Genomic DNA, 24,227 nt, shown 5'->3' with positions numbered 1-24,227 from the left:
CATTAAGTCCAAAAGAGAGCTCACCATCTTTCTTCCAGAACTCATCCCTCTTCCAAACATCCTTATTTCCATAGAGGGTACCACCATTCTTCTAGTTACTAAGTCTCACAGCCTCAGAATTATTTTCAACTCCTCATTATCCTCACCACAAACCCAATCGGTTCTGGTTTTGTCTCCTGTATTGCGCCCGTTCTTTTCATTCCCTCACATTGGAGCATTTTATTATAAGCATGTTTTACATCCTTAGCAAAAAAATGTCCAGGATTTTTGAGTGTGGTTTTGTTTTTGCTTCCTTGTGGCCTATTATGCCACAAATTGATGGAACGATAGCATGTCATTCTGCAGCTTTTTCATATCTTTCCACTGAACATCCTATCCGAAGCTAATTACAGCACACTTATTTAATCAGCCCAGGAGGTTCACAACAATCGTTCCTATTCTGTGGTCATCTGTACTGGCTTCCTCGTAGCTAAGAACTAGATGATTACTTTGGAGCTCCATGCAATGAGAGCCTCGAACTTTCCTCACTCCTTACATTGTTGGTGTTTTTGAGGACATCAGCCAGGATGTTCACATACATCACAGTGACATCTCTGCAAGATGGCACAGAGAGAAATATAGGTCCGACTGTCCCTGGACACCAGTTAGTCCGGTTTCTTATCTGGACTCTGATGCGGGCCCCCATTTGGGCTCAAGTCTTTCTCCATTCCAGTCCATCTTTCCCACCGTTGTCAGGTTATTTTCCTAAAGCATAGGTTTGAACATGTCAATAAACTTAATGACTCCCAATTACTCCGCTCTGTTTGGCATTTAAAGCCTTTGACAATTTATTTCCAACTTGCCTTTTCAGACTTAACTTTCATTAACTCCCAATCTTACAGTTCAGCTTTCTTGTCATTCCTTATTCTTGACCTCCCTCTACCACCTCCATGCCTTTGCAAAGGCTATGCCCATGCTTGGGGTGCATTCCCTTCCCACCTCCAACTCTTATGTTGAACCCCAATATTCATTCAAATGTATTTTGTGTATTTCTCGATTTTGTATATTATTTTATGCAGAATGTAACTCCTTCATTAAAATGTAAACTGCTTAAGGGCGGAAACTTCTGGTTTTTACTCATCACCTAACACAATGATTGGCACATAGCAGACTCTTACTAAGTTCTTGTTTGAATAATTGATAATAAGTACAATGGGTGGATGGATGGATGGATGGATGGAGGATAAGTGGATGAATGATGAATGGTCAGATGGATGGATGAATAGAATTGAAAAAGATGTAAAGGAAGTTCACAAAGGTCAGAAGTCCTAAAGCATGGAGCAAATGAATGTATACCTGATTTTTTTATCCATCACCATGACAAAATTCATTAATCCAATTAGAATTTATCAAACACCAATTATCAAACACTGTGCTGTATGCTCGAGATAGAAAGATAAAAATAAAACAATTCCTGCCTTCAGGGGGTTTTGCCATTCTACTAAAGGGAAAACAAATTTACAAATTTTACCATTCTACTAAGGAAAAAATCAAATACAAAATATTTCAATTCAATTCAATTCCTGTTTTCTTTTCTTCTGATAACCTATTCACCCTCGTGAGGTCTTTAATTTTTTTTTTCTTTCTGAAAATCTAAAGGATTGTTAGTTGTTTTACCACATTTGTGCTATAGGACGACATTTTAGGATGCCATGGCAAAATAAAAGAATGTAGTAAATTCTTCCAAAAGTTATAAATGTAGTCTGGTTATTATCCCCTTTCTTGAACTTCTCTGCCATTTTTTTTCATTTGGATGCTGCTTGCTTTTTCAGATGACTCAAAAATGTCTGCCATCTCCAGTCATCCTGATCTGTATCTGGCCACTAGACCCAGATGGCTCTGGAGGGGAAAGTGAGGCAAGCCCTCCCTCACTTCAATCCAGTTCACTTGCATGTCATGGCTTCATCTCCCTGGTGCCATGGTCCCTTTCCAGAATGAAAGACAAACAAATACACACAACAAAATACCTACCACTTAACACCTTCTATTAATGTGGGAGATTGCCATTCCTGTCTCAAGGCACATCATTGGTTGGGTCTGAGCTGGGCTCCCTTTGGGTTTAAGATGGGCTCCTTTTGGTCTAAGATGGGATCCTTTTGGGTCTGAGATGGGATCCTTTTGGACAAAGTGATTGATCACTCCTTCCCCTCTCTCTCTTTCCTTTCTGGATACCAAGACTGGACCAAGAGTCTGAAGTTGGGTGTTTTGGTCCAAATTCTGCTGCCAATGACAGATGGAACTTTAGTTATTTAGCTGCAGGTGCCTCCATGTCCAAAATGGAGAAGTTAGATCAGGTTAATCTGTAAGGTTTCTCCAGACTCTCAAACCCTATGACCCTCCATAGGTGTCTTTCTCTGATGTTCCTATATGGAATGGAGATGGCCATTCCAAGGCCAAGCCAGGTCCTCCCAAAATTGAAAAGCTTCAAGCACAGATATATTGATGGACAGATTATGCTTCCTTCTCATGTGCTGAAAGTGAGCTACAAGTGAGGGATTTTTTTTTGTTTTAATGGTGGAGTGCACAGCAATAAGAAAGGCAGTGCAGCACACCAGAAAGACTGCTGCATTTAAAATCAGATCTCAGTTAAAATCACAATTCTGTCACTTTCTGTGTGACCTCAGCAACCCTTCACTCAACCTCCATAAGGTTGGTTTTGAGGCTGATTTCCCTTCCTGCCCTTCATCTCTAATGTGTTTATGTTATATGGATTTGGTTGCCATTCTTGCAGTTGCAGCTAGGTGCTACAGTGGATAGAGCACCAGGAATGGAGTCAGGAAGACTTATCTGCCTGAGTTTGAATCCAGTCTCAAATATTACTAGCTGCTTGACTCTGAGCCAATCACTTTATCCTGTTTGCCTCAGTTTCCTCATCTGTAAAATAAGCTGGAGAAGAAATGGCAAGCCACTCCAGTATCCTTGACAAGAAAACTGCAAATGGGATCACAAAGAGTCAGACAGTTATTTCAGTATACTCGTAAGTTTTCAGCAGAGGAAGTATGCTGTGCTGGAGAAAGAAAGGACTGGCCTTGGAGTGAGGAAAAATGGCTTCCATTCCAGCCTCTGACACACACCCTGTCGTGTGACCAGGGAGAGTAATCAACCTCTCTGGGTTTTATTTTCCCCATCAATAAAATGGCTGAGAGACATGGCTTCCAAATTTTCTTCCAGCTCAGTCTGAAGCTATGAGCTTGCAGAATCACCTAAGACATGGGGACATTGAGATCTTTTGATGGAGGAAGTGTGCTCATTCATGACATTAGAAATCTTTTTGATCACTATTTAGCACTAAACCATAGGAAATCCAGCCTGAAAGGAAACGGGAGAATGTACCTCTAAAAGTTGTGGGGAGGAGAAGAATATCAAGGCATCAGGCTGGCTTGTTCCTTCTTCTTCCTGCCAAAGGCCAACCATTACCCATATCCAGCTCCGAGAAAACTCCCTGCGCTCTATCTGCAAAGCGTGGACCGCACATCTGACAGACCAGTATTTAATGTCAGAATTTCTGAAAGACAGAAGACGTGGGCTTCTTAACTCAGCGTGCCTTGGCCACTGATGCAAAGTTTAATCAAGCAAATTGAGACCTTGCCTTTTTGTACAACAGCAGACTACTATTATCTCATGAGTTCTGATGAGAATATATTTCTTCAAGTTTTAACCAACATGCAACAGTAGCACGGCTCATTCCAGCAAATGCAACCCGAGTCAATTATATGTCCTCTTGCCACTTTAAAAAAGGTCCTACCAGCACCCACAAATACTTTGATTTTCAGTGGCTCATTCAGAAATGTCATTTGGTGTTGGACTAATTCAGTCTGGGGAGAAGAGCCAGAGCTGTATGTCACTAAGCAACTCTCGTCTGTGCTTGAATGTTGATGGGAAAAAAAGCACAGGAAGGGGAAGAGAGGGTGGGGAAGTAAAAGGGGAGGGGAGGGAAAGAAGATGAGAGAGAGAGAGAGAGAGAGAGAGAGAGAGAGAGAGAGAGAGAGAGAGAGAGAGAGAGAGAGAGGGAGGGAGGGAGGGAGGGAGGGAGGGAGGGAGGGAGGGAGGGAGGGAGGGAGGGAGGGAGGGAGAGAGAGAGAGAGAGAGAGAGAGAGAGAGAGAGAGAGAGAGAGAGAGAGGGAGGGAGGGAGGGAGGGAGGGAGGGAGGGAGGAAGGGAGAGAGAGAGAGAGAGAGAGAGAGAGAGAGAGAGAGAGAGAGAGAGAGAGAGAGAGAGGGAGGGAGGGAGGGAGGAAGGGAGAGAGAGAGAGAGAGAGAGAGAGAGAGAGAGAGAGGCAGGCAGAGGCATAGAGACACCAAGAGAGAGGAAGACAGGATGGGAAAGTGTAAAGAGAGAGGGACAGAGAGAGGAGGGAGAGAAGGGGAGAGAGAAAGGCATTTTATTTACTGATGATCAGATTCAGTCCCAAACCCCTCCAGAAAGTAATTCCAAGATGGATTGCCCAGGCCAGCCTATCACTCACCAGTAGGACTTCTGGCAGGCTAATGTTTGGGTCGAACACATGGTGGCAGCTGTTTGTCCCAGGGAGTACAGCCTTCTTTTCAAAAATTCAGCAGCCGTGTCACTCATTTGCAAGGGAACTTTACTAGCAATCAGGCTTCTCTGTGTGCGATGATTTTTAAAGAGTCCCCATAGCTTTAGAGCAGTTTTCCTTGCTCAGCTTCCAAGGATGGGCTTTTTTCACTAGCAAGGCCCAGTATTCCTGTAAAGAGGGGGGCTCTTAATCTAGGGTCCATTCTGATTGCAACTGTGATCTTGGATAGGGTGGAAATGATGTCTTCATTTCACTAACTAAACCTAATTAAAAATGAACATTTCCTTTAATGGTTTAAAAAGAGTGCTCTGAGAATGGTTCCACTGGCTCCAGCAGGCTTCCCTAGTAGTGTTCTGTGACACCCAGGAACCTCTGATCTAGAGGACAGACTGGAGACACTCATTTGCTAAATGGATCCAAGAATGACAGGAGCCTTTTATGTCTAGGAAACTTTAGATGATTGTGTTTCTCACCATCCAGTACAGGAAGAAGAATAGGGTTGAATCCCAAAGCCGAGAAACATTGTCTCACCCTTTCCCTTCAGAGGAATGAGAGCATCTGAGTGAGCGGGAAGGCAAAGTGGTACAATGGAAAGCCTGGTGGATTTACAGGAGGGTAGAAGATCTGAGGACTAACCATGTGACCCTGACAAAATTATTTTGTGGCTCTGTGGCTCAGCAAACAGTTCTGCCTCCAGAGAGATACTGAGCTCCAGGCTAATATTTTTGGACGTGGTAATGATGAGGATTTATTTTGCTTTACTCTATTATTAGGGTTTTGTTTTTTTCTTTATCTAGATTTTTAACTTGGAAGAATTACAGAAAGGGGGGATTTAGCAATAATAATGCCCCCAAAAAGACCAATGAAACATTTTTCAAAAGCACACAAGAAACAGAAGGAAATTTAGAAGAAAGCACAAACAAAAAAGATATTTTGGAAAGTAACATGTGGAATTTATTATGTACTTCTTTTTTCCCCCAAAGCAAGCACTCTGAAATGGAGATGTCTCATCTCATATGCAGTTTTCCTTTTGTATTCTGCTATGCATATGGAAATGCTCTCTTTTTGGTGTTAAAATTCAGAAAAAAATAAAAAATCAAATTAAGGGATTGGACAGGATGCTCTCTTGGGGCCCTGCCAGCCCTGATGGTACGATGAGCCCTGCATTTATTAGTTGCCTACTATGTATCCAACACTGTGGAAACAAAGATACCACATCATCTTCCATAAAGTGGCGAAAGTTCTACTGTAAAGTTTAGGTCTAACTTGATCACTATTCTTTCAGCAAACTCCCTTGAACCCTGAACAAGTCATTTAAATACTCAATTCCCTCAACTTTTAAAATGAAGGGCCTCAAAGGTCTCTTTCAGCTTGTCTGCGATCCTATATTTTCTTCCAGTTCAGTCGTTTTGAATTTTTTTTTAGTGTCATGGACCCCTTGGGCAGTTTGGTGAAGCCTATAGACCAACTAGGCAAAGATAATATGCATGGAAAAACAAAAGGTAAATTAATGTTTATTGGCTCTTGATTTTTACCATCAACTCCCATTTTTCCACCACTAGTGCCATTACTTTGGAAACGGAAGTATCCCGCGTTGATACTCTGCTTTGGATAATTTACAGTCACCGCCACACGGTAATCTGGGCTTCTGTGGCAATCACCTCAAGAGCAGCAATAAATGAAAATGGAAGAAGCACCACAGACTGAGCCCTGCCAACATTTTCTAATGGCTTACTCATCACCAATGGCATATAGCCCTCATGTTTTGAACCTTTCTCTAACTGACGTCAAATGAAGAAGTAGAAATGACATTTAGACAAAGAAGTAAAAGAGAGATCTGGATGTTCCTGCCTATGCCCATTTGAGCAAATCACTCAGCCTGCCTTTAATTCAAGGTCTTCGTTTGTAAAATGAGAGCGTTGGACTGTTTACTTTGATTATCCCTCCCAACTCTAAATCTAGGAGTCTGTGAGCTCAACTAAAGTAAAAATACACAGAATAAAGAACAAGAGATAACAAAAGATATACTGGAGCCAGTCTGTCCTGGCACATGAGAGCCAATTGTTAAAATTTTAGTATAATCATTTGAATCTTGAAAAAGGAATGTTATAAATCAAGGCTGGATTTGTCCATTTTTTTAACTTCTGTACTTGAGAAAGTCATGGGGAAAATGTTAATAACATGCATTAAACTTAAAAAGTGTATCATGCATGTATTTTTTCCCCAGAGAACCAATTGTTAAACAATTATGAGCACATAGTTGCTGGAACCCTGTCTTCTTAGAAATCAGCCAGAATCAGGATAATCAAAAGTCTTTATTCTTGGTCTTTTGTGGTCAGGGTCAGGGGATTAGATCTAGCAATCTCCACACCACCTTCCTCACTCTCCACCACCAGGAGAATGCCTCAATTTCCTCCTCCTACTCCACCCACTCATGCCACTTCCCCTCCTTTGTCCACACCCACCGATCCAGCCAGCACAGAATAGTTGGGGAGGGTCATCCTTCAAACATGCTAATAGAGAATTGTCCAATTGGCAATTAGTCCCACGTGCTCCATTATCCAAGTGCATTTGCTCAGTTCTAGCCCTTTACACATAGTAACACATGAACAGTCTCAGGGTTATACTGATCACCCAAAAATGTTTAGGAATACCTGCAACATGTTGATTAGTTGTTCTAAAAAGAATCTATTGGAGAATGTAGTCATAATTTTCACAGAATGAAGAGGCATGAAAGGATGGCGATCTGCCTTGACGGAATACCCACATTGATGAGAGTCTGGATTCACTGATATACAACTACCTCATTAGGTAGTTGCAATGAGCAAGAGAAGCTGAATTATAAATCATCCCCAGCCTTTGGCAGGGGAAGAATTCTTCCTCCCTTTGTGGAGATGTGACTTACTTGTTTATATGTGTTCTTCTCTTTTTTTACTTATTTATTTTTACATTTAGTATCTCTTTCTCTCACTACCCTCCTCCAAGCAATTTTTTTGAAAACCTTGGTGGGGGGGAAGGAAGAAGTAATGCATATCCCCATAGTTCAGCAAAATGGATTCTTACCAAAAAGGTTTGTCTCTTCCTACATTTTAAGTTCATCATCTCTGTGTCAGGAGGTGAGTGGAATGTTTCAGTTCTCTTCTTTTGGACTTATGGTTTCTCATTACATTGACCAGATCCTAAAGCTTTGATAGTCATTTTTCTCTAGAATGTTTTTATTACACAAATTGTTCTCCTACTTCTATTCATTTCCTTCTGCATCAGTTCATAGAAATATTCCCAGTATCCTCTGGAATTTCCCCTTTCACTACGGCATATAACACAACAATATTCCATTACAATCATACTATAACTGGTTTCACCATTCACTAAGGGAGGACCTCCTTTAGTTAAGTAGCTAAAAGAGCTAGCAAAAAAAGCAAAAATAAATAAATAAATAAAAATAGATCTCTCTCTGAAGAGATATCTTTCATTGCTATCTTTAATATAGAGGGATGTGGTTTTGTTTCCCAGTATTTTATTCCAAGTTCACTCCCAACTTCATCCCTTTGTGGAGAGAAGAAAGACCCTTCCTAAAATCCACTCTCCTCTAGGGATGTGATTTTTCTTTCAAAGCTAGTGAACCAAAATGGCCACTCCTGCCAAACTCACATGCTCCACTTCTCCCAGTGTTCTTTTAACTGGCTCTCATCTCGGGGGGTGGGGGCGGATGTTGCTCACCAATTATTATTTTCATCTGTCTCCTGCACTCCCATCCTTGCTACATATATAGTTTGTGAACCCCCAGCCAGATTGCTCTAGCAGATCCAAGTTGGATTTATAGATCCTCAATAATTTAAATGCACTTCCCTCCTGCATTTGTTCTCCCTCCTTTCCTAATCTTCTCACATGCATTCAAGTATGTGGAATTGTACAGAATCAAATAATTCTCCAGCTTTTAATATAGTGTCGTAAGCATGTCAAGTAAATGAAACAATGACCTTTTAGGAGATAACAGTTCTCAATGTAGTCTTGCAGACACAATATGGGGAGGGGAAAGAAAGAAACTACATGAGGAATGGGGAAAAGCAAGGGAAAAAATAAGGTAAATAAAAGGGTGAAATGAACCCTCATTCCTACATGACAGATGAGTGCTGTCCAGATCTAGAGTATTCTCTCTTTCCTCCCTATGGAACTTGGGTTTGTAGGGCTCCTCCTCAGTGCCTTGGTCATAGGGAACAATAAGACTACCAGAGTGTAGCTCAGCCCATGATGGGAAAGTTCAATGAGAGGAAGAAGGGAAGGGAACACTTTTTTTTAAGCACCTATTAAGTGCCAAGCACTGTGATGGGCACTGTATATATGTTATCTCATTCTATCCTCACAATAATCCCATGAAATAGATGATATTATTCTCATTTTTCAGTTGAAGAAACTGGAGAAAGAAAGATTCAGTGGCTTGACTCCCTACCTTTCAGATCAAGTCTATGGTCATCATACACCCGCCTGTAAGAGAGGAAAGAAGGGACTTACTACCAATTGGAGCTGCCCACAAATGGTATTTGCTCCTTCGGGAGACTACGAGTTCCTCCTTTTTAGAGCTATTCAAGTAAAAATCAGTGACATAGAATCAGAGCTTTTTGTTCAGGTGTGGCTTATGCCAGATGGTCTCTGAGGACCTTTCTCCCTCTAAGATTCTGTAATCATCCAAATGTTCACCTATATCCGGAATTCCTTCCCGTGATGTCATTCTTCCTCTTTGATTATTTGTCATATTAGTACCCACGCCATATTGCCACAGTGGATTCTCTTTGATTATTACCCAATTACTTCCGATAGGAACATCTGGCTATATATAGATGTCCTACATTCCCTTCATGTTCAGTGAAACTGCAGTTAAACCTCAAAGATATTACTTTCAATTCCATTTTGGAAATGAGAAAGGAAAGTAAATAAAATGACTTCTCCCACCCCATTCCCATTTCCCCCACCCACCTTGCCACATACACATATATACGCTGAAAAAAAAAGGGAAAAAATAATCCCAGCTACTAGGAATCCAATAAAACCTCCTTTGGGTCTTTGAAATATCTTACTACTTGAGCTGTTCCTACTTTTCCTGCCTTCTCATACTTCCTAGATATTTCTACAGATTCCATCCTCTGTCCTCCATGGCACTGGAAATCCAACTTGGTTGGTTGCTTGTTCTTCCTCATATTGACATGCCGTCTCCCCTCACATGCCTTTACACTGGCTCTCTTTTAAGCCTAGAATGCCTTTTGGAACTCTTGGTTTCTTTTTGAGATCTAGCTTAAGTGCCCCCTTCTACAAGAAAAGAGATTTTTCTGATTCCTCCAATGATCAAAGCTTTTCTTCCTAAAACTACCTGGTATTTATTTTGCATCTCTTCTGTATATATACCTACAGAATGTCCTCCCTACTAGAATTTAAGTCACATAATGGCAGTGAGTTCACCTTTGTATTCCAGTGCTTAGCATAGTTTCTTATATATAATTAGCAATTAATAAATGTTTGTTGGCTGATTGATTGATGACAGAGTTCCAGAAATAATAAAATTTCCAGAAACTTTAGAATAGATAAAAAGTATATGTGTGTGTGTGTGTGTGTGTGTTTGCACGCGTGCATTTAACACATATGGATATGTGCAGATATTTCATATATTAAGATAGATTGGGGCAGCTAGATACAGTGGATAGAGCACCAGCCCTAAAGTCAGGAGGACCTGGGTTCAAATGTGACCTCAGACACTTAACACTTCCTAGCTATGTGACATTAGGCAAGTCACTTAACCCCAATTGCCTCAAGGGAAAAAAAAAGATAGCTTTTAATCCTACAGTTTTATCCTAGAGAATGGGGCTATGAAGAAATATTGATAAAGTCAAAATATTCATCTTCAGAGTTTCTTTTTTTTGGGGGGGTGTATTTAAGAAGCATGGATATGTCTTGATTTCTAGAACAGGGCTTAGAAGGTGTAACAAGACCTGGATGAAATTAAAATATAACTCTGCGCATCCTGGAAGACCTCATTTCTCTGACCAAGATTAGTCTGATAGGTCCAAAAGTCTGCTACTCATTGCTATTTCAAGAGCATCTCTTTTTGCCACAACACAAAGAGCTTGTCAATGACAGATCTATCTCACATACAATTTAACTCAGAAGCTTCCTCCCAAGCCTTACAATTACTGTATGGAAGCATATGAATTTGGCACATTTTTCTTAGGAAATGTTTTTATCACCCCTACCGGACTATAAGCTCTTTGAAGACGGGAGGATGTTTTATTTATTTTAGCATTTTGTCTAGTGCCTAATGTGGTGGTTTTCAGAGGAGTGCATCGCATACATTGAATAAATAAAATGAATGAGTAAATGAGGGGCAAAGAGAAAAATAAGGCTATGATAACACAAACTGGAAATTACCCTATTCTTTTCACACATATCAACAATTCTCACATTTATTTCACACACACCAAAAAATCCTTTAAAAATATATCTTTCCAAAGGACAGTTTCAAGAAAAAAGAGGAAAAAGAAAGGTCTCTAGATGAGAGGAAGCAGTCAAAATAATTTTAATCTCATTTTTGACTGAAGAATAAGCTTGCAATTCATCCTTGAAGTTAATCTTTTTCTATTACCAAAAGAGAAACTTGGCTTTGCAGCCTAGCATTTTATTGCATTTATTTTATATATTAAAATATTTACAGTTCTTTATAATTCGAGAGAATAACAGAAGAGAAGTGCCTACTACTTGGTAGCTAAATGAACCATGGGACATCTTCCATTCTGCATTGAAAGTGGGATTAATATATAGTTCAGAGCAATTGACTTGGAGCTCATTCAATCATTTATAGTATACTCATTATACCTTTCATCTTTTCAAGAAATACAAGAATGAAAGTGCCTCTACGTGGCCCTACAGGAAGACAGAGGTCTTTCATCATCTTCTTTATGACTTAAAAATGGTGCATGGAGAGGAGGGACAAAACCAGGGTTTAAAAAATCCCTGGGAGAAAAAAAAAGTCCTCATCTCATCAAAACTTCAGGTCTTTATGTGCTTTCAGTAGCCATTTGCTAAAAGTAGACTTTCTACTTGAAATAAGATGAGGAAGGGAGGATGCAGATTTCTCTGAATTCATAAAGACAACTGATCATCAGCAGTGTGCTAGAAATGCAAATCCATTCACTTGGACATTTCTTAAGTGCCTATCAACCAGCAAGCATTTATTAAACACCAGATAGATGCCAGATCATGTGCTAAGCACTGCGGATGGAAGGACACAAATAAACGAATGAATAAATGAATAAGCCTTTGCCCACAAGGAGTCCACATTCTATTGGGGTTAAAAGGAAGAGTTCGCAACAGATACACTGAATGCAAGGTGTGAACTAAATGATTCAAGGTTTCTAGCACTTGTCATGGGGGCTTCAGAGGGGCAGGGGGAGAAGAGGGGAGATGGGGATCAGGAAAGACTACTCAAGAAAGGATACTTAAATGGGGCTGTTTTCAAAAGTTTATGAGTCTGTGAGGCAGAGGGAAGAAGGGATGACGTGAGCATACCATCTATACAAAGGTGGGGATGTAGAAAATGAGATGCCATGTTTTGGGAACAGCTATTAGGTCTCTTTTACTGAGGAGAGCTTGCAAGGGACACCTTCATTGGTTTGATGTATTGGTTAGTTTTGCTAAATGCTGTTTTATTCCCCCCCTCTTGCCCACTGTATTTTTTTATTCCATATTACAAGAGATAAATCTCTAGGGGAAGATAGTGCAGGATATTTCCAAAAATCTTAATGACAGTTTTTAATAACTTAAGATTGCACTAAGACTTTTGGGATAACTTGTACTGGAAAATCGAGGCAATATTAAAAAAAAAAGGATAGAATTAAAAGAAAAGAAAAGAAGAAAAATAAGAATGAAGGAGAGAGACTCCTGGATTAGAAATGACAATTTCAGAAATTAGAATCTCAATGACATTGGTTACAAGATGCCCATCTAACCAAGTTCTATTTCCTCATCTGTAAAATCAGAGATTCTGATTGGATTATCTCCAAGACCATTTACAGCTCTGAAAGTCCCATGATGCCTTTCACATTATCTCATTTGATCATTAGGATTCTGTGAGGTAGAAAGTGCAATTACCATTTGCTCCATTTTACAGATGATGAAACTAAGGTTCACTGATGCAGAGAATTTCCATCATGACAGAACCAGTCCAGTGTGCTCTCCACCACGCTATGTTGCCTCTTTCTCTATACAGAGATGGGAAAGAAAATGCCTTTTTTAAAATATAAAACCACAGGTCACTGAGTAAATCTTGAAGCTGCCTAAAAGTCTTGGTAGGTAGGTAGTGAACAACGGCTTAACTTCAGAGGAATGTTGTTTCTGTCATTCGTGCTTAATAAAGGGATCATAACGCACAGGGAATACTCCGGTGCTAAGCCACAAGAGTGCATCTGTCCCTCTCCAAGGCAACAAAAGCTGTTTCATAAAAAAAAATAAATGAATGAATTTTTTAAAAGCTGCTTTGGCACCCGGCTTCCAGGATGTTGTGATAGCCTAGTAAAAACGACTCCAGTTCTGGGCTCCATGTATCAAAAGGCTTTTTATCCCCCTGATATATGTGCATTTTCAATAAAGGCCTGGTAACACAGTTTAACACAAAGGTACTTTCAGTCCCAAGAACTGGAATGTCAAGTGCTCCCAGCTCTCTGAATGCCTCTGATGTCTTCTGGGCAATGACTTCCATTTGTCCTTTTATCACTGCAGCCACGATAATATTCCGAATCCGCCAGGTGAGAAAGGAGAGAGATGCACTTTTGTCTGATGGTTTGAGAACAAACAAAAATCTGAGTATAACACTGCTCTATCAAGAATTGCTTCCCTCTCTCCTCTCCTCCCCCATTCCCTGCATTCCATTTCAAAATCAAATTTCATTTTAAAAACGCCTTTCAGCCAGCATTTATGAAATGGCTACTCCCCACAAGTTGCTGGGCTAGGTATTCAAAGACAAAACCATACAGTCCCTGCCTGCAAAGGACTTATGTTCTTTAAGAAAATAAAAATGTACACAGATAGACAAAGTAATTGGGAATGAGAGGAGGAGAGCCCTGGCCAGTTCCATCAGGAAAGGTTTTATGTAGGAGATGGCCCCTGAACTGAACTTTGAAAGGAGCCAAGGACTCCATGATTCAAAGGTGAAGAGAGAGGGCACTCCTGTTAGGATTCTTACAAGGTGCTTATTCACTTAGTTGACACCTTTGAAGGAGTTCGCTTATTGGTCCACACATGGGATTCATACCTTTAAGAGAGTATACTTTTAAGGAGTACCCACAAGCCCATTCTCTAGAAGGATAAAAGGAGCCAAGATTCAATGGGGAGAGTCAGAGTCTGGATTGAGTCAAGGAGAGGACTTCCCCGAGAACTTCAGGGAAGCTTGAGGAGATTGAGAGCCAGGATTTCAGTGGAGAGATTTGCAAGTCCAGGAGATTCACAAGTCTAAAGGAAAAGCCTGCCCATGGACTTCTGGGAGATTCACAACTAGGATTGACTTCTGGGAAACCCACAATCCCACACTCTCAGAGGCAGAGTCTGATTCCCACACTTTAAAAGATTCAAAGTCAAGAGTCATTCGAGATTTGACCATGGTGTTGGCTGGAGATGCTCAGACAAGAGCACTCAGGAACCAAAGAGAGAGGAAGGCCTCCAGAAAGCTAGCTGAGCCCCAAGTGAAGGAGACAAGACTTGAAGGAGAAAATAAAGGATCTGGAGATAAGATTTGGAAAGAGACAGAAAAGGACTTTAACTCCTAGTGGCATTTTGGGATTATTGAAGTGCACTGAAAAGAAGGCTGCCTCCAGAAGCTCCCCAAGAGATCTGCTCCAAGAGAATGATTATATTTTAGAGAAACAGAACATTACACGCTCCAAATCTCGTGGATAGCGATCCTGTTTACTGAGACTAGCCAGTAGATCACTAAAACCAGAACAGAGAGTGAATGAGGATCAGGAATTTGAATTAAGTCTAGAGAGGTTAAAGCCAGATTATCAAACAACAAATTTTGGTTTTTATCCTAAAGGCCATAGGAAGTCACAAACTGCAAGCCAATTTCAAAGTAATTTTAATCAGAATTAGAATTAAAATTTGGTCCCTTTGGAATCACAAGTATTTAAAAGATTCAGAACAGAAAATGGAAGGAATAGGTCAGAAAGCAAGGGTTCAAATACCAGTCTCACTATGGGTAACCTTTGGTAAATGAGTTAAAAGCTCAGCCTATATTTTCTTCATCTATAAATAATTTAGACGTGAAAGTATTTCTCACCATGAGAGAGAAGTTACTGTTCAGCCTCTGCTTGTCAACCTTGCAGGAAGGGATCCCCATCGCTCTTGAAGCAGGTCATTGCACCTTAAGACACCCTAATAATGAAGAAGCTTTTCCCAAACATCAAACCTAAATTGGCCTTTTTTGCAGTTTCTGGTTCTGGTGATTGGTTCTGCCCTCTATAGCCCTCTAAACAATTATCCCCATGATAGCTCGCAAATGCTTGTTACCATCTATCATACCCCACCCTACCCCCACACCTTTTCTCTTCCAGGCTAAACATGCCAGTCAAGGTGGCCCTTCTCTAGACATTTCACTTTAGCAACATTAGACCATGATGCCCAGGATTAAACCCACATATCTTAGATATGACAGAGGAAAAGTGCTATGGAATTCTCACCTCCCTGTTCCTAGAAATCATGATTGCTAAGGCAACCCTTACTTTGGGGGCCACCAGTTCATACGGCTAATATCACAGAGCTTTCCATCTACAAAACCACTTTATTCAGAATAACTGATATTATTCTACCAATTTTTCTCTGGTTTTATAGTTTTAAGGTTGATTTTTTTTTTGGTATTCAACTGCAAGACTTCATATTTATTCCTACTGAGTTTCATCTTAGTAGGTTATTTTAAAATGTCACCTCATTTGAATATCATTTTATTAATCCCACACATAGGAGACTCATATGAGAAGGTAAAGCATCATAGCTGTTATTTATAGGATATTGTTGGTATCATATAATTTCTATATTTTGTGGGATGAAAAAAAAAGTCTGTCCTATGCTCTGTTTGCATTTTTAGCTTGAGTGCTTGTATGGGAACTGAGGTCATTTTACCCATATTTGTAGAAAGACAAGCTACATTTTATGATTCCCAGAAAAAACTATGGGTGGGGCAAAATAAGCCAAAAATAGTAATATGAGAGAAGAGATGTAATGTAGATGTTTGCTCAAGGGTTATACTACCTTTATGATCTGGACATGTCAGTTTAATTTCTCTAGAATGGGGATAATAATCCCTATTTCAAGGGGCTATTTGGAGAAGAGAGTTCTGTAAACCCCAGAATACTACAGAAAAATGAATCAGATCACTGACATCCTTTGGAGAATTATAGTGCTTCGATGTCGTTCTTTATTATTTTTTCAGAGCCTTTGTCTCACTTTCAATATCTGATTTTCTCAAAGACGCGCTGCTCTTTTGCCTTGGTTCTCAAGAGGTCAGTAGTCTGCTCATTTTTCTCTTCTAATATAAGCTCCTCGAAGTCAGGGACTGTTTCATGCATTTGTTTTGCACTGTGCCTGGCGCAAAGTAAATGCTTAATGAATGAATGTGGGTTGGTTACTTGATTTACTAACAGGTCCCCAAGAAGCCATGAGTCTTTCTTTAATCAGCTGGGCTAAATAAGCAATTTCTGCGTCAAAACCCCTCCCCAGACAGTCTTTGGCTCATCGTGCCTTCCTGACATTTTGGAAGTTTTTTCTTTCCCCTTCATAACCATTCCATCCTTCACTCAAGCATCTTCGGATGCCTCATTGAAACTCATAGATGAGTTGGGCCTTCATAGTTTGGGTCCAAGTTCTAACTGGGCTTATCACACTAAAAGGATGTCTAGTCCAGGCTCAGTGACCCTGAGTGACCCTCGTAAACATATGAGTTCTCCATAAAATAGTCTGTTAGGCAAATATACATTTGACATGCAAACAAGGTGATCTCTTCCAGATGAAGGATCAGCCTATTACGGAGGAATCTGGTGAGAATCTTGTTGGCAATGGCTATCCCTATACCCACACCCTGTGGTTGTCACAGGACAACCTATTTCCTTTTCCTTTATAGAGATGGATGGTGGAGGACTTGATGATAACCTCCCCTTGCCATGTTACCCAGAAGATTTTAATCAACTTCTGTATGAGCAGTTCACCCTCTGCTTTGTAAATCTTAGAATCAATACCAGGTACTATGCCACATGAGAAGAGTCTAATGGCATTCAAAACCTTTTCTTCACTTGGAAGTTGGATTGATTTCAAACTGAAGCATATGGTCCATGGCTTCAGTGGTGATCGATGACCGGTCTGTTGGGAACATCATGGAAGATCTCTCCAAGATCATGTCCTTATATCACCAATCAATGTGCCTGGTGCATCTCAGTTACTTGGTGCTGATGGAGCCTTGAGGACATGATAAAAGCGCTTCGGATTGTTATCATCAGCATAAAACTAAAACTCATCAGCCTTCATACCGAGCCAAGAATCCTGGATCTAAATTTTACTTTTACTTTACTTCAATGGAGTTAAACCCTGCCTTCTTAGAGATAGACAAACTATCCTGCTGGAATTAATTGTTTCCTGCTGGTAGGCCCTGTGGAGCCATCACCAGCTGTCTAGACTCCTATGACTTTGGAAGAGTGAGACCAATTAGTGCAAATAAGAATCCCCTGAAGGGATTGGGTAGATCCCAAATTACATTATTCAAAATTACAATTAGGCAAAAAAAAAAAATGGTCATTGTTCCAGCCAGTGTTGCAAACCTGAATAATGTGACCACTCTTCTAGATCCATTATTCATACTAATGGAGCCTAACTTTAGTCAATGGCATAGGGAACTCCCAGGAAAGAAACCTCTGCTAGTACAAATTGGGCCTTTCTCTGAAGCGTAGTCAGAGGGTTGTCCAGAGCAGCCTTCAGAATTCCCCAGACTAGGCTAGAACCAGAATAAAATTTATTTGGGAAATGTTAAAGAAAATAAATAGAAATACAATACACAATGCAATACAATAGTTTGTGGTTTATGTAAGTTAGTATGTACAGAGAACTTTCTATTTAACTTTGACACCTCTGATCTAGAGCACTAAGCAGTGAAAGGACTTTTCCAAGGTCACGCAATCAGTACAGAGCAGAGGAACCACCAAATCCAAGGCCAATTCTCTATTTAATCACATTTCCTCTTGTGAACAAAAAAAAAAAAAAAAAAAAAAAAGGCAAGTATTCCTAGTACGGAAATTATAAAGTTTGATAATCTTATCAGATCCATTGCATAAGACATTCAGCATTTATTGGAGCTGAATGTATGGAAAACATTAAGCTAGACCCAGCAGGAGCCACTAAGATAAATGAGACGTTGAAATAACAAGAAGGAATTAATTGTACCAGCTCTGAGAAAAGCCTTACCTGAGCCATCATTTCAGGCTGCCATCCCCCTCCAAAAGAAAGCACAAATAGTGTCCTTTTAATAAGTGGTTTTCCACATCTTTTAAGCTTCCCCATAACCAAGCACCATAGTGAGATCCTCAGCCTTCTCAGGTAATAGCACCAGGAATACAGGTCTCATTAGCGCAAGAGCAGAAAAGAAGGGAGCTTAATTAAGGAAGCAAGCCAGTCAGGCTTGTTCTTTAATATAAATACAATTTTTAGGAAAGAAAAAAAAAAATAAAAGAAGTAGGGGAAAGGGGCAGAAGCAACAGCCACCCATGGGTGTTTTAAAACAATCATTTTCCTATCTACTTAAGGTTGTTTTGCATTAGGATCATAAGCAATTTTAAATTATATTTGGGGCTAATTGCAAACAATTAATTGTAAGAGCTCTGATTTAAATGATACATTTTCTGTGCAAATAACACCAATAATGAATCAACTGTGTACAGTCAGAATGGTGGTTAGGATGTTTGTTGTGATCAGACCATTTGTCCGCTTCTTCTGGGGCTTGGGACTTCAGCTGGAGTAGGATAATTAGAAATAGAAAGAATCTGTAGACTAAGGCAAAATCTTTCTGTCTATCTGGTTCTTTTGCTGTTCTTCTCAGAATTTTGCAGAGTAGCTGAGCTAGATTCAAACCTCCTCAGCCTGCTATTTGTTTTGCAAAATTCTCCTTTTCTTTGTTTAATTAATTTGATTATAGCTAATAGTGTGATTACGTGTCATAAAAAAGTCACAATCATTATTATCATACCAGCAGCGAGGTGATGCAATGGATAGCATGTCAGGCTTAGACTCAGGAAGACCAACTGTGTGACTCTGGACAAAGTTACTTAAGCTTTGTTTGCCTCGGTTTCCTCACCTGTAAAATGGGCATAATAACAGCACTTATCTCCCATGGTGGTTGAGAAAATCAAATGAGATAGGATCTGTAAAGCACTCAGTGCAGTGCTTGACTTTATAGGAACTCAATAAATACTTGCTTCATTAATCATCATTATAGGATAAGAAGTGAACCTGTGGCTTTACTGGACTCTCCCAGTGCCCTTTCTCTGAAAGGTAGCTGTTTGTAGAGATGCTGGAACAGTGGGGTCAAACTCCAAGAGGAACAGGGGCTACTCAGTGTCTACAGGGAATTCTGTAAGCTGAATATTGATTTTCAAAACCACACATGCTTATATATTCCTTTTTTTCCTAACTTAGCAACATCTCAAAATAAGAGGGCCTCCAAATCTGCCCCCTATATCCTAGAACCTGGAGAAGTTAAATCCCTTGCCCAGGATCATACAACCTCTCTATGTCAGAGGTAATATCTAAACCCATTTAGATATTTACTGCGCCATGTTGCCTGATGACAATCATTACCATGCTCATTATAGTTATTTATATAATGCTTTAATGGTTGCTCCGTAGCTTCAGTGGCGTCCAACTCTTCATGACCCCAATTTGGGGTTTTCTTGGCAAAGATAGTGGAGTAATTTACAATTTCCTTCTCTAGATCATTTTACAGATGGGGAAACTGAGGCAAACAGAGTTAAGTGAGTTGCCCAGAGTTGCCCAACTAGTAAGTATCTGGGGTTAGATTTGAATTAGGTCTTTCTTACTTCAGGCCTGGCACTCTATGCACTGTGCCATCCAAATGCCCACTCTAGTGATTGTAAAGCACCTTAGCTCAGTTGAGCCTTGTAACCCTGTGAAGTAAGTACTAGTAGTACTTGGAGGATTGGTTCTAGACCCTGTAATTTCATCAAGATGAGGGAACTCCCAGTGTGGAAACTCCATCCTTTGGAACAGATGAGCAACAAGGTTAAGGGACCGGCACGTGATCACCAAATAAGTGTGTGAGACAAGAATTGATCCCAGATCCTTCTTGCTCAAAGGTCAGCACTCCCTTCCCCACCCTATAATGTTTCTCTTGCACCTGGGAATGTGGAGCCGTGTTTATCTAGGCAGCTATCCCCCAAACACAGGAAAGCCCGGGTGCAAGGTCTCCCTCCAGACACCCTGGCCATGGGATGCAAGGCAAGTCGCCTCATATTACAGTACCCCGGACAACTCTTCACTACAGTTGGCAAAGCAACCTGGGTGTTGAGCCACAGGTTCCATTAGCATGTCAATATCTTACTTGCCTCATAAAGTATCCCCGCCCAGGGCTCTGGTGGGTTTGTACAAGTGCTAAGAGGAGGGAGTTATCGTCATTAGACAGTCACCCCCGGAGACTGGTAGCACCTCCACAGAACCAACACTTACTGGTATTGATGCGCACACAGAAGGAGACGTGTGTAACAGCCACATCCATATGCATACCCTTCATCCCGAAGTCCTTGTCTTCCCGGCATAAAACTGATTTTGTTTCCTTTGAGAAAAGCCAAGTTGACGGTAAGTGCCATACCCAACATATGGAGGACTCGGATGGCTGCGATGTATCTATAATCCATTGTTCTTTTGTTCTTTTCTTTTTGACAAGCCGAATGATCCACTCAATATTTCTCCAAAGGCTAAATGGAGCCTTTAAAAAGTGTAATTCACAATCTGAAGATAGGAATTGTAAGTGTTTACATCTTGGGCACGCGCCTCATGGATGTATCTTGAGAAGGAAACAGCCAAGCCTAGGGTGATTCTGGGAGATGGGTGGCTTACGGGGAGCTCCTTTGTGCTTTGCCCATACCTTAAGCACACACCTTTGCATTTCTGCCCCTTTATGTGATCCCATTGCTGCATAGATGAACAACAATCTACTTTATTTCCACGTTTTTGCTGACAAACAGAATACCCACAAAGCTGTAGCATATTTGAATAATCATGAGTTTATTTTGGAAGACCTATGAAATTTGGTTTTTTCCTCTTCCTGGAATTGTTGTTTAGTCTCTCCCCAGGCCCTTCAGTGGATGCCGTTTGTTAAAAAGTTTTGTGGGCTTTTTTTTTTTAAGAAAATATATTTATTCAGAACTTCATTTGGATTTAATAGAAAAATGGCCCTCGCTGCGGCCGTGTGGAATACTCATTTTTCTCCCGTGCAAACATGTGTCGCATAAATGCCACAGCCTCTGTTTTCCTCCAGCATTCTTGGAGGACAAGAAAGGAAACAAAAACTGATCTGAGATTAATTTCAGGCTCGTGCTTTCCTCCTAAAATGGCTGTTTTTCATTGCCATTTAAAGAGAGCCTTGTGATCAATTCCCCCTTCCCAGCATGCATGACTGAATGAAAGCATTCTAGCATGTCGGCTCCACACATGTAAAGTAATTGAACCCCAAAGGAAAAGGAACAGAAATTCTTTGTTTTCAGCATGCCTTTCCTTTTTCCTTTTTGTTCCCCTTCTTTCTTTCCTCCTTCCTTCCTTCTCACCAGAGGTTTTTTTTTTTTTTTTAAATGTGACTTAGAAATACAAATGATTTGGGAAACTCAGGTAAAGTAATTGAACCCCAAGAGAAATAGGACAGAAATCATTTATGCTTTGAGCAGTTCCTTTCCTTCCTTCCTTGTACATTCTTTTTCTTTCTCGTTCTCTCTTTTCTTTTTTCTTCCTTTCAGCTCACCAGAGCTTTCTTTAAAATATGCTTAGAAATGCAAATGATTTGGGAAACCCAGGAGGCCTCTTAAAAAAACAAAACAAAAAAAAAAAAAAAAAAAACACAACTTTGAACAATAAGGGCATTTGTTTGTGTCTTACAGGTTGGGCTAATTGAAGACTTTCTATATCAATTAGAGGATAGTTTCTTAAAAACCAAAAAACTGAGAACAGCCAGGAGGCAGAAAATGAAAATGAAGCGACTTCAGAGTGTACAGCAGTGTTAGTCACTGGAGATATGGACCCCCCCTCCTTCCCACTCCCCCCAACCCACCAACCACGACATCCAGGCAGTCAGAGTTTGACAGCTGGGACGACAAAGGTCTGCCTTCGGATGAATGAGGTGGCTCTTCCCTCTGGCTCATCTTAAGCAAGGAGATTCCACACTTCATTAGTCTCAGCTGGCAGAAATAAATGTTCTCAGAAAGTTTAACTTGGTTCTTATTCACATCCATCTTGTTTATTTAAATAGCTTAAAGAATAACCATGAGCAGGGTTCCTTCACCCACTGTGCCCTTTCTAAAGTATAGTGGACTTTCCTCAATATGCACATAGGGCCCTGCTAGTCCCAGAGTTAATCATCAGGATTCATTCCCATTGGCACATGGGATTGCCTACTTAGAGCTGGAAGTGACTGGAAAGGCCTTTGAGTCCATCCTCTCCTCTGCCTCCGTTTTACTGGTGAGAAAACTGAGCTGTTCAGAGATTAGTATCTAACTAACTTGTAAATAACATTTTAGGTTTGCAAATGCCTTTATTCATATCATCTCCCATAAGTGACTTGCCCAGAGTCACTCAGCTAGGATCTGATCACAGATGTTTTTAATAATAATTAAATAAAAATAAAATTTTAATTTAACTAACTACTCTTAGTAGTGATCTCTCCACTATACCACACTGCCCCTCTCTCACACATGTGAATAAATGGCAGTGAAGTAAACTTAAAGTCATGACAATGATCATGGCAAACAATGGCATTTAGCAGCTAGAGCCTGCTTCAAAGCCAAGGAGATCCCAACAGTTTTGTCTCTGAATCATGCTGGCTGGAAGATTCTAGACAAGTTATTGCACTCGATGATCTAGAGCCAGACCTCTTTCTAATGAATTTCAAAGAAGATACCCAGCTTGCATCACTTCGGGACATTTCCTTACCTCCAAATTACCCATGTCAGTGAAATCCCAGGGCCACGATGACTACACAAAGGCAACATGACATCACTAAAAGAACTCAAGCCTTAGAATCATAAAAGATGGTGTGTATATGTTATGTAAATATCCATGTATATGTAGGTATTGTATGAATGTACATATATACATGCATGTATAAATATGTAATTTTCCCAATTACATTTTAAAACAATTTTTTAATGTTTTGAATTCTAAATTCTATCCCTCCTTCCATATCCTCCTCCCTCCCTAAGATGGTGAGCAATCAGATACAGTTTACGCATGTGCAATCATGTAAAACATTTCCATATTAGTCATTTTGTACAAGAAGATGAGTTTTTAAAAAATGAAAAAATGAGAATAGCTTGCTTCATGCTATTTTTCAATTTCATTTTTTTCTCTTATTTGAGTCTTCTTGTACAAAATGACTAATGTGGAAATGTTTTACATAATTGCAACATGTATAACCTATATCTGATTGCTTACTGTCTCAGGGAGGGATAGAATTTGGAACTCAAAACTTGAAATAAAAATGTTTAAAAGTTAAAAGAGAAGAACTTGCTTCAGCCTGCATTCAAACTGTCAATTCTTTCTCTGAGGCAGGGAGTATGCTTCATCATACGTCCTCTGGAATGGTCTAGAATCATGGTACTGCAAGAAAATTGCAAAGTCATTCACAGTTGTACATTGTACAATGCTATTACTGTGTACAACATTCAGCTGGTTTTCTTTACTTCGTATCAGTTCATCTAAGTTTAGATTTTTCTGAAATCATCCTACTTGTCATTTCTTAGAGAACAATAGTATTTCATCACAATCATATAGCACAGTTTATTTAGCTATCACCCAATGGATAGTCAGTCTCTCGATTTTCAGTTCTTAGTGATCACAAAAAAAGAGCTACCATATTTTTGTATAAATAGGTTACCCCTCACCTACACTTTTTTATGGTGTCTTTGGGATATAGATCCAGGAAGGATACTGCTGGATCAAATATATGTACACTTTTTTTTTTTTAATAGCCCTTTGGACATGATTCCAAACTGCTCTCCAGAATGATGTGATCAGTTCACACTTCCACAAACACGGCATTAGTTCCAGGGGCCTAGATTCTAACTTCAGTTATGTAAATTAGTGGTTGGTTTGATTACAGACAAATCACTTTATCTCTAAGAACCTCAGTTTCCTTATCTGTAAACTGATTCATCTCAGGTCCCTTTCATCTCCAAATCCATCACCTTTTAAGTCCTAGACTGGTAGCATCTTGCTAACTAGCTCCCCTTCCCTCGCTTTACCAAAATCACAGATTCTTGACATGTTCCTTTGTGTATTCACAGAATATATTCTCCCTCACACTTAGTGCATATGCAGTGTGTTGACAAAAATTGTGTTAAGAACACAAACATTTG

The 24,227-nt window shown here is 40.0% G+C and overlaps 1 protein-coding gene across 2 annotated transcripts in view; it reads left to right on the top strand.

Moving 5' to 3' along the window:
* SPATA16 (spermatogenesis associated 16) overlaps positions 1-22,097 on the top strand; it is a 295,979-nt gene extending 273,882 nt beyond the window's left edge. For both annotated transcript variants that reach the window (XM_074298205.1, XM_074298207.1), the window contains one exon: positions 21,756-22,097. In XM_074298205.1, coding sequence (XP_074154306.1) covers positions 21,756-21,878 — 123 coding nt within the window. In that variant the 3' untranslated portion in view covers positions 21,879-22,097. The remainder of the gene's footprint in view (positions 1-21,755) is intronic.
* The last annotated feature ends 2,130 nt before the right edge of the window (positions 22,098-24,227 follow it).

Source organism: Sminthopsis crassicaudata, chromosome 3 (genome assembly GCF_048593235.1).
Source record: "Sminthopsis crassicaudata isolate SCR6 chromosome 3, ASM4859323v1, whole genome shotgun sequence".
Lineage (NCBI taxonomy): Eukaryota > Metazoa > Chordata > Mammalia > Dasyuromorphia > Dasyuridae > Sminthopsis > Sminthopsis crassicaudata.
Note: the sequence above shows the minus strand (reverse complement) of the source record. Positions and strands in the feature narration are given on the sequence as shown.